Source organism: Amphiprion ocellaris, chromosome 4 (assembly GCF_022539595.1).
Source record: "Amphiprion ocellaris isolate individual 3 ecotype Okinawa chromosome 4, ASM2253959v1, whole genome shotgun sequence".
In the NCBI taxonomy this organism is placed as follows: domain Eukaryota; kingdom Metazoa; phylum Chordata; class Actinopteri; family Pomacentridae; genus Amphiprion; species Amphiprion ocellaris.
In genome coordinates, this window is record NC_072769.1 from 12,245,246 (window position 1) to 12,256,156 (window position 10,911).

At 39.2% G+C, this 10,911-nt stretch overlaps 1 protein-coding gene across 2 annotated transcripts; it reads right to left on the reverse strand.

Annotated features, from left to right (window-relative positions):
• Positions 1-3,644: 3,644 nt before the first annotated feature.
• On the reverse strand, positions 3,645-9,917 carry LOC129348812 (kelch-like protein 10). 2 transcript variants are annotated; one of them, XM_055010289.1, is made up of 5 exons: positions 9,763-9,917; positions 7,423-7,900; positions 5,766-6,362; positions 5,076-5,225; positions 3,645-4,272 (listed from the first exon to the last, which is right to left on the reverse strand). In XM_055010289.1, exons 1-5 carry the CDS (start codon positions 9,909-9,911, stop codon positions 3,901-3,903), a joined length of 1,746 nt encoding a protein of 581 aa, XP_054866264.1. In that variant the 5' UTR covers positions 9,912-9,917; the 3' UTR covers positions 3,645-3,900. The 2 variants fall into 2 exon arrangements, with proteins under 2 accessions (XP_054866264.1, XP_054866263.1); XM_055010288.1 differs by having other exon boundaries at positions 7,423-7,898; positions 9,752-9,917.
• Positions 9,918-10,911: the final 994 nt, after the last annotated feature.

Consider the following 10,911-nt stretch of genomic DNA (forward strand, 5'->3'; position numbering starts at 1 on the left):
TGCAGTGGTACCTTCAGAAACCTGGAAAATCTCCACAACTCCTGATCTATTATGATTCAAACCGTTACTCTGGAGTTTCTGATCGTTTCAGTGGAAGTCGTTCTGGATATGACTTTACTTTGACCATCAGTAGGGTTCAGGCTGAAGATTCAGGAGTTTATTACTGTCAGCAGAGTGAAAGCTTCCCGTTCACACAGTGATACAACGTCGTACAAAAACCTCCCTCAGCTGAAGAGGAACTGATCTGAATCAACAGCTGCTCAGACACACAAACATTCAGACTAATTTACCCTTTACAATACAACACAATTCTACCACTGTTCACATTATTTTTCACATTTTCCCTTTTATACAGTCAATATAATTTTGTCAAAACCAGAACCAAAAACCAATCCTCATCATTTAAGACCTTTATGCCTTCAACAATATTTTACAGCTACAACACATGATAAACAAAACAGCTAATTGAAGTACAAGCATTCAGCATTAGCATTTTTTTAATTTAGTCTTTGCTTTGAAAAAGCCCAAAACTTTATTTTCTGAAACTATTTTCAGTTCTGAGTTGTTTAAAGTGATTCTCTCGGTCGGTATAAAATATTCCATTATTTTCATGTTTCATCACTTTATGTGTGATGGATTGGAATATCTGTAATACCAGCTGTATTATTTTTCAAATTCTGATTCTTGAATTCTGCTAATTGAAGGGATCCAATTCATTCCAGTGTTCATTCATTCATTATTGTAACAGCAGGGCTCCAGTAGGGGGAGTTTCAATATGTTGTGCAAGCTTATGGCTCTTCTTAGTCATTACACGCATGGCTGAGGAAAGTTTGTGTCCGTGCATTCTTTACTCATTAGAACCCCTCAAAATTAAGAGTTATTGTTCCCAGGAGACAATTTATAACATTGTATGACCACGTTTTGTGAGTTATGAAGTTAAATATCTGGCAACTTGTTCTATGAAAACTATGAAAAAAGATAATTTCAGTACATTTTACATAATTGTATTTAGTATCAAATACAGTTTAAACTTATGTCCAACATCCAGTCTGGTTCCTCCACCAAAAGTCCACCACAGTGATACAAACTGATTGAGTCGCCGTACAAAAACCTCTGACTGCAGAGAGACACGACTCTCTGACTCTGAAACAAACAAACTCAACACAAACAGTCTCAGTGAATCAAACAGCTGCTTCACATGAAAATAAATGTTATCAGAGTGACAGGGGTTTTATAATATATTATTAAAATATATTATACTATTATACTATCCAAGTCCCTGCTGGAGTCAGTCAGATTATTTCCATAGAGAGACACTTTGCATCAGCAGCACCTCCCAGTGCTCTGGGAGACTTTATAGTCCTGACACTTGAACACTGGATGACTGACAGCTGTCCTCCATGACAACAGAAGACACAGAAATCCTCCTCATCACAAACATGACTTTCATCTTCATCTGGACTCTCCTCTGCTGCTGCTTCACAGGTAAAGTCCAGAGAATCAAACTCCTCTATCAACATGCGTCCCTCTGAAATGAAGCCCACAAAACCATGACTCTGCTTTCTGTTTGTGTCTCTGTATCCTCAGAGTCCAGAGGTCAGATCACAGTGACTCAGTCTGGATCAGTGACTTCTGCTCTGGGAGATTCTGTCACCATCACCTGTAAGACTAATCCAAAAGTACATGAAGGGACCTTCCATGACCTTCACTGGTTTCAACAGAGAGATGGACAAACTCCTAAACCTCTAATTCAATTTTCTAGTCAGCGAGTAACAGGGATTCCTGAACGTTTTACAGGATGTGGATCACATTCTGACTTCACTCTGACCATCAGAGATGTTCAGGCTGAAGATGCTGCAGTTTATTATTGTCAGAGTAAACATTATATCAACAGTCAAGCTGTGTTCACAGTGAAAAAGCATTGCACAAAAACCTACGAGACTGAACAGAAACTGAAACTGAGACTCACACTTGACAAAACACACACAAACCAACACTACATTGTGCCTGTTGTCAAAATGAGTCAATGAATGTATACACTGAGGCAAGGTTACCAGTCCATCACAAAGCAAACACAAAGAGACCCTTCACATCCACACTCAACTCACTGCAAATTTAGAATCACCAGTTAACCTACCATAAATGTCTCCAGAGTGTGAGAGGAAACTTCTTCATTTTGAGTCTCCTTCTGAAACTTTTCCCTTTTTCACTGTATTCAGGACAACATTCCTCCTTCTTACCGAGATGCAATAGGCACTGAATGTCAAGAGCAGAAAAAAAATATCAGTTGTACAAGAAGAAATCAGACACAATATGAACAAGCAGAGTTTCAATCATTGCATTTTCAAGTAAAAACAGATAAATCCCAAAACTGAAAAAGGTTGGCAGTGATGCCTCCATCAACAGAAGAAAAATAAATCATCTGTCAGTGCCCCTGCAGCACCTAAGTAGGTCTAAGTTGAACTGGAAGGCTGATGTGTGATTAGCAAAGACTGATCAAGACAAGTGTCACAGCACTCCAAGGACACTCATCATCACACTACAAAATATGTTTGTTTGCCTCAGGACGATACAGCAAATGACAATAAATGTCAGATTCCTCAACGTTGCTGTAAATTGGTTGCATTTCCAGGATTTCCAGGGAGATGCATCAGGTGAAACGGTGCTTTGCATCTTCTCATACAGATTTATTGTTTTTCCTTTCTGTGCTACTTGGAGCAAAGGAGCAATTGTTTAGAGCTGGAAAAGGCAGCTTTGTGAATCAACTGTCAGATTCACAACCATTCACAAGTCTCTGAGAGCAGCACAGATCTTTTATCCTTTATCTTATGAAGGGATTATTATTGCAGTGGCACAACCTGGATCAAACTCTACATCTGACTGTTGGTCTGATCAGTCCAGATTTACCTTGTTCCAAAGTGATGGGCTCATCAGGCTAAGAAGAAAGGGGGATGAAGTGATGGACTTATCATGGCTTGTGCCTACTAACCTGTGGAGGTTAGGGTTATAATCTGGGGTTGGTCAGGTTAAGCAACATTATGTTCCCAAAGAATGAGGTCAGCTGACTACCTGAATATACTGAATGACCAGGTCTTTACATTAATGGAGTTTTTATTCCTTGATTGCATGAGCATATTCTGAGATGATGATGCCAGGATTCATGGGGCTCACATTGTGAATGAGTGGTTCAGGGAGCATGAGACATCATTTTCACATGTGGATTCGCCTCCACAGAGTCCAGACCTCAGCCCCACTGAGACTCTTTGGGATGTGCTGGAGAAGACTTTGTGCAGTGGTCTGACTCTTCAATCACCAATATAAGATCTTCTCTGGACAGAAATAAATGCTGTGACATTGCAGAAGCTGATCAAAACGATCCCATAGCAAATGAGTGCCATACTCAAAGCAGTCCAACAAAATATTACAGGGTGTGACCTTTTTTTTGGCCAGGCATTGTATTTATTGTATTTATGTGCATCTTACGGGCCAACAGCCATTTGACCAAAATTCAGGGACTTTTTGGCTGAACTGCAGGCAGTGTTTACACAGAACGGATAGGAGACGAGTATGAATGCAAATTAAAAATGTATGTAGATTAAAATCTATAGAAAGCAGAGCCTTAATTTTTTAATCAGCTTCTCTTTGAGAGCAGCACAGGTCTTGTTTTTAAACTGAAAAGGATGATTGTTGCTGTGGCATGTTCTGGATCAGATCCTGCGTCTGCCTGTTGGACACCACACTCTTTTCATGGAACAAAAAAAAGTCTTACACAAGCTAAAAAGTCAGAATAATAGTTTTGTGTACAGATGTTCAGTTCAACAATAGTTTGTTGTGCTAAGAAAAATATTTATTTATGTTTATGCTACAGTCTTGCCAGTGTTGAATGGTGGCAGAACTGTACTAAAAGATTGGGATGAAGTCGTCTGACTCCATTGCATCTTCCTCGAAGTGTGAAAGCGGCAGGACTTCACGTGGGGTGGCGTATTCAGCGATGTTGGGGAGTCCAGACACCACACAGCAGCTCAGGGCGCTGCGAGAGACGTCCATGTCACAGGCCTGAGACCACTGGTTCTTTGTCGCGTCGTAGCATTCGACATTAAAAGTGGTGGTGGTGCCGCTATAGCCCCCGACGACAAAAATCCGGCTGTCAATCACTTCGATGCCAAAGTTGCTGCGGGGTGTTATCATGGAGGACACCGTGGTCCAAGCATCGGTCTGAGGGTTGTAGGCCTCAGCGCTGCGCAGACGGGAGCTGCCATCAAAGCCACCAACCTGTGGGAGGAAAAGTAAAACCAGTGGGTCACATGTTTGAATTTACATGAAACCAGTTTCTCAGCACATATGTAAGAAAGGGCCTTCAATGTGTGTCTGAGTTCAAACACAACAGTAAATCAAAACAGAAGGCAGCTACATCTGTGCCATTAAATAATTAATAAATGCATCAGAAAAACCACTAATGAATGAAATTAATAGATCAAACATGTAAGAATTGTTTTTCAGAGGTTGTGGTGAGGATAGAAATCTGATTGTCAACCACCTGAATCACAAAAAAAGTGAAAAAATCACAATAAAATGCCAAAAAATGCAGATTTCCAGCATTTATGAGTCAGAAAATGTAAAAACAGGGAACAGAAAGAATCACCATATATTTATTTTTCACACAGTCCTTGACCTTTCCATCTGTGATGTGCAGATCGGTCAGAAAACTTTGCAAACTCTAAGCTTAAAATTGGGATATTCAATTAAAATCCCTGTATTCTACATGTCTCATTTAAACATTTGCCAAAAATTTGTTCCTATAATGAGATTTCATTTAAAAAAAATTTAAAAATACTAAACGTTTTGCATTTCTCTTTGCAACAGTGAAGCCATTAATGACTCATACTTTGACCAACAGTCACTCGACAAAACTTTGGGGAGTTTCTGGCTGAACTGCAGGCAGTGTTTACAAAGAATGCATCAGAGACAGGTAGGAATGCAAACTAAAAATCTAAGCAGTTTAAAATCTATAGCAGAGCCACCATTTTTGTGATTATATATACTCGTTTAGTGTCATCTGTGTTTCCTGTACTTACTGCGTAGATGTGATCTGCGTATGTGACGACCCCTGTTCCACTGCGCCGGAAGTTCATGGGAGCGATCACTGTCCACTGGTTGGTCTTTGGGTTGTAACACTCTGCTGTTTGAAGGCACTCGAACCCATTCAATCCACCACAAATGTAAATCTAAAGACAAAAGGAGCAGCGTTTAAAGACTTTTCTGGTCCAGAGTTGGCAGCAATATTTCCGGTACAAAATATACTTTGACTGTTGTAAGTAAAATAAATGAACCCCAAGAGAAACAACAAATAATCATGCTTAAAATGAATGGGCACATAAGGTAAATGGTTCATATTAACTTTAGTTTACAGAATCCTCACTAGAACATTCTTCTGATACAGACTGATAATAAGTTTTAGACACTACCCCACAAACAGTAACCTGAAGTTTTCTATTGGTGAACCTTCAGGGAACTTTCAGTGCAGCTTCAAGGAATTCTCAAGAATACTACGGGGAACATTTCCTTTAAGTAATTGTTTGATTACTCTTCAGCAAACATTCCCTGAAGGTTTCCAGAACATTATCTGGAGTTTACTGTTTGTTGAGTTTTTGACCCTCTTTCAACAGGTCATCTGACAGTCTGACAGGGTTCTGGTTTTGCTGTGGAGTTTTGTTTAAGGCAGGTAGAAAGTCAAATTAGCAATGCTGCTTTTTCAGCGCACCCACCTTTTCGTGGAGTGCCGTGCAGCTGGCGTCGCTCCTCTGCTCGTGCATCGATGCAATAACACTCCACTGGTTGGTTTCAGGTTGGTAGCACTCTGCAGTGCTGAGTCGATCGTGTCCATCAAAGCCTCCCATGGCGTAGATGATGCCATTCAGCACAGTGACGCTCACGTAGCAGCGGCGGAAGTACATAGGTGCCACCTCTTGCCAGGTGTGAGCTCTCAAGTCAAACCTGCACACGCTGTTGAACTTCTCCATCCTGTCACGGCCTCCAATGCAGTAGATGTACCCGTTGAGAAAGACGGTTCCATGGTAGGCATGAGGATGCTGCAGACTGTCCGTCACCGTGATCCAGTCATCAGTCCGGACATTGTACACCTCAGTGACGTGAGTTAGATCGTCACCACTGAAGCCCCCAGTGGCAAACAGGATGGCATTAGGCAGGCGAGGACGCGCAGGACAGTTGTAGTACCTGTGCTGATTGGGTAGAATTGCGATGGCATCATTTACTAAAGTCATGCACTCAGCGTTGTTCTGCACCAGCTCATTGGACAGCACAGTGATCCTGATGTCGTCCATCGTCATCAGAGCCAGTCGGACCTTCACAGAAATAACAGGACACAAGCTTTGAACATCACTTCATGTACAGCAGCATTCAATATCAGGTATCCAGAACACTTTACTGATGCTTTAATGTTTGTTGTCATTTTTTAAATATTGCAAACCTCAAATATTTTGGTATTTAACAATCTATTCAGCCAGCCCAAATTTTGCAAAAACATTTTCTACTTTTCAGCATAAGGCAGGTTATATTATTTATTTTTCTCATTATGAACATCAATTATGTGTTGCTCTCTCAACAGAGCCCCAAGCCCTCTGGTTCCCAATATAGCCCAGCACAGGTGACAGGTGAAGTCAAATACTCACATTCAAATAAACTGCAAAACCATCAGAGACAGACATTTTCATGATCTATTTTGTGAAGAATGCTGTTTGTTGAGGTTTTTTTCAACAGATTTACCCAAAATATCAATAAACCGACCATCCCAAAAGCTCTGTAGTGAATATGTTTTATTTTACAGGTGTGGCCTAAATTATTATGATCAGGTACATTTTCACGCGCACTTGATATTGTTCAATCACAGCTTTGAAAAAACACTTCTGTTTAATTTAATAAGATAAAACTTTACAATATAAACCAGATATTCACAAGTAATTCTCCAGAAAAAAAAAAAACGAAAAAGCCTGAGAGCAGTGCTCTCTTCAAAAAAAAAATTTCTCATTATTATGTTGGATGTAATGAAAATAGGTTGCAAAAATTGTAGAGTTACAGAGTCTACATGAAACCACACACACAAAAAACAACTTTAAATTATGAGGAAAAACAGCAACCTTCATATAAAGAGCTCCCCTCCCCATCCCAGGTTTTTTGTTCATTCCTTACCACCATCACTCTTAGGGAATCCAAAGGCATCTTTGGGTTTTCTGTTCTCTGTAATTCTCATGGTCTTACCATGCTAAGTGCTTTGAGATGACATATGTTGTGAATCTGCTCTGTATAAATAAAACTGAATTGAACTGAACTGAAATTTTGCTGCTGTCAGCCAACACAACTAAATACTGAAGATCTAAATTAAAGTCACAACACAAGTTACTGTACCTTAGACAAGAGAGCAGCAAGGTGTCGTTGTCGTTCTTCAGGCTCGTGGTCGATCCACCTCATCACGGCCTCGAACACACATCTCTCCCGTCTCACGTTGAGGTCGTCTCTGTCCAGGATGTCGGCGAGTTCCTGCGCAGAGAGCTGCAGGAACTCCTCACAGGAAACAACCTCCTCAAAACGATCGGTGATGCAGTGGTGAGCTTTGTGCTGCAGTTCAGGGGAGACGCAGATGTTTGTGAAGCGCCAGATACCGATGCAGTTCTGTGGGCAGAGCTGCTCCCCAAGGAAGCTGCAGCAGGCCTGAATGACGCCCATCACGTTGAGCTGGTCGGCTGCCAGCAGGAGATCCTGGACGTTGTCCTTGGTAACGGAAACGGAGCCGGTGTACGCAAAGTCAATGATGAGCTGCATCATGTCAGGAGACAGGCCTGCTATGTTGATGACCAGAGGGTCAGAGCAGTGCGAGAACAGAGCTCTGAGGGGGAAATGAAGGAGAAGAGGGTTAAAAACAGGAGTTAAGAGGGTTGGACATGGAGACAACAGTGCTTTAAACCACAGTACAGATAGAGAACACAGCACACTGCATGCACAGATGCTAAAATCCTCCAAAGATCTCACCACAATGGAAATAATGAACTGGCTGTATGTATTAGTGTATGATAACCCTCTGAACTTCACTCAATTTGAGGTCGTTTTACTTCACTCCTGTCACATTTTTACTTACTGGGCTCATTTTTCACTGCAATATAAAGTCCTGCACCTCTATGGAAACAGAACAACCAGGACTAGAAGTAAAGACAACTCAGAAATTTTGTTTGTCAGTTATGATGTCATAGATAATTGGAAAAGTCAAAAAGAAAGTTGAATCTCTTTGATTAGTCATCGTATTAAAACTGACTGGAATCAACATGTACAACAATACCAATTTTAAAAAAAAACAATTGGAGGTCAATATAGTGTAGAAAGGCTACATGACTAAGACTATTTACATTTATTCAACCTCTACAAACTCTGTGTTTTTACACCACTCTGCACATCAACTCTAGAAAGATGTTTCACCATGCTGAATGTATCTTCCTATGTTGACCATTTTTGAGCCATGTTTCATTTATTTTGTGGATCCAGTACCTTATATTTTCATCTCAGTCTCTTGTCTTCTCTACTCTGCTCCATGTAAACACAACAGAGCTGAATCCATCATAATTTCTCAGTTCAAAGAGCACCAGATTTTTGATTTCAAAATGATTTTGATGAAAAATCACAGTGTAAAGTTTATTTTTGGTAACTTTTCCTGACGGGGAGACTACATCACACATGATATGAACACGGAAAGTGATAAATCTGACAGTTCTTCCTGTTTTTCAAATTTTCCACGAATAAGTGGTGCAATTTTGGTGATTTTGTAAAAAAAAAAAACAAAAAAAAAAAAAAAAGGAAAACATGCCTTTTAAACATATCAGCAGTTTGGGTGTTCAGAGGATTAAATCTGGTGTCCTAAACATGAAAACATGGTAATAATAAAGTCCGTTCTGCATGATTACTATATATAGTAGATATTATGTACAAGCTTTGGAGTATATGGGTTCTTGTACTTATAATACATGAAATAAACATACTTTACAATGCAGATGCAATACATATGAGAATCTGCTACTTAAAACTGCAATTAAACTAAATAAGCAACATAATATAAAATTTTTGACTTTTCTGACATCTTTCTGTAGTTGTGTCTCCACCATCCACTATTGTAATTTTATAATAAATTGTAGGACAACAGTTCATCAGCAGCAACATGAACAGCACCTTTACAAGTCAGCTGTATTTTAAATAGCATTCTGAATTTTATTATTTTGTCATTTTCCTTATAATTAGTATGATGGACGGAAGTGACTGAAGCCTGGTATTAAAACTACTTTCTATTTGGCATTTTTTTTTTTTGTAATTTTTCAAGAACATGTTAAAAATCATGAATCAACTGAAGAAAATTCTGAAATCTGTGCACCATCCCTCAAATACGTCAAAGTGTCCAATTTGATTGTATTTCTTTTAAACTCAGACATGAAACCTACACTGTTGGTGAACGTCTGAAACAGACCTTAATATCTTTCTAAAAAATGTAGTTTTTTTCTTGCTCATGTCCATTTGATGTTTAATATGTTCTTCTGTTTCACACAGCTCGATGTGACAAACATGTTTTATCAGAAATGCTTCATAACTCAACATAACTCTTTACTGCTTCTCAGACTCTAGATCATTAATGACAACAATAAAAATAGTTTTCCTGATTAATTAAACAGCAAATGTTAGCTTTCCCCTCATAACAGACAACAAACTGACCGGAAATACGGTGTGCAGTTACACAGGATGACCTTGTGGATTTGAAATGCAACGTCCTCGACTTTGATGACGGCATCACAGAATTCTCCATTCAGACGGAGCTCATTAAACACACTCAGCTTGTGTGGAGGTTCGCTGCATTCATTCATCTTGACTTCTTGAAAATACAAGAGGTTTTCTGGGCGTTTGGTTGTTGCTTTATCTCCAGTTTGCTCAGTAAAGACAGAACTGTGAGCAGCTCCACATGTGTTTTTATTCACTGTGTGATTCTAGAACAGAACCTCAATAGGTCACAATGACTGACCACAATCACAGCTTCACCCTGCAGACAATTATAGTCAAAATGTTAACTTTAGCTTTATTTTGCTGTTGAAATGGTGTTTTTATGTCATTTATAGCAGCTTGACATTTTGTAGTGTGTATATTTGTGTTGGTTCCACCACTAAAATAAGCAACTCAGTATTTTTTGTTTGAATTTATGTAACAAAAGAGCAACTATAAGAAGAAAAGCTTATGCATTACACATTTTTTTAAGGTATATCTGCAGTCTAGTCTAACAGCTGAGCGTGGCTGGATTGTTTTACTAGATTGCATCAGATTTTACAGGTGCAGCAAACAAATTGGCTGCTGAATTTTACTTTACTGTTATGTTAAAATGGAACTTGTTCGCGTGAGAATAAAAATGAGCTCATTGAAATTCCTGTCAAGGTTTTATTTCTCTCCAACACTAAAATAACTCTTAGGTTCAGTCTTTTCCTAGAACCAGAACGACGCACCATTTATTTATTTACTTTATTACTTGAAGCACCTCAAGCCAAAAGATTCAGACACAAAAGAAAGTTCACAAATTTCTCACGCCTATATATTATTTCTTATTATATATTTAAAATAAAGACACACAAACAGACACAGTTACTCTCACATTCTCCCCAACACAAACACATGTGCATGCATCCATACAGGCAGATAAATGTACATTTATTTGCCAAAAATCTGTGTCCTCTTCCTGTATATAAAGCTTTCCTCAAAGGCAAACACACCAACAAGCCAGAGCGCTAACTAGCTGCACTGTAAGGAACAAACAAACATAAACTTTGAAAAATTGTCAATTGAATTGCAGCAATGGCTACAAAACAAACAAAAACATTA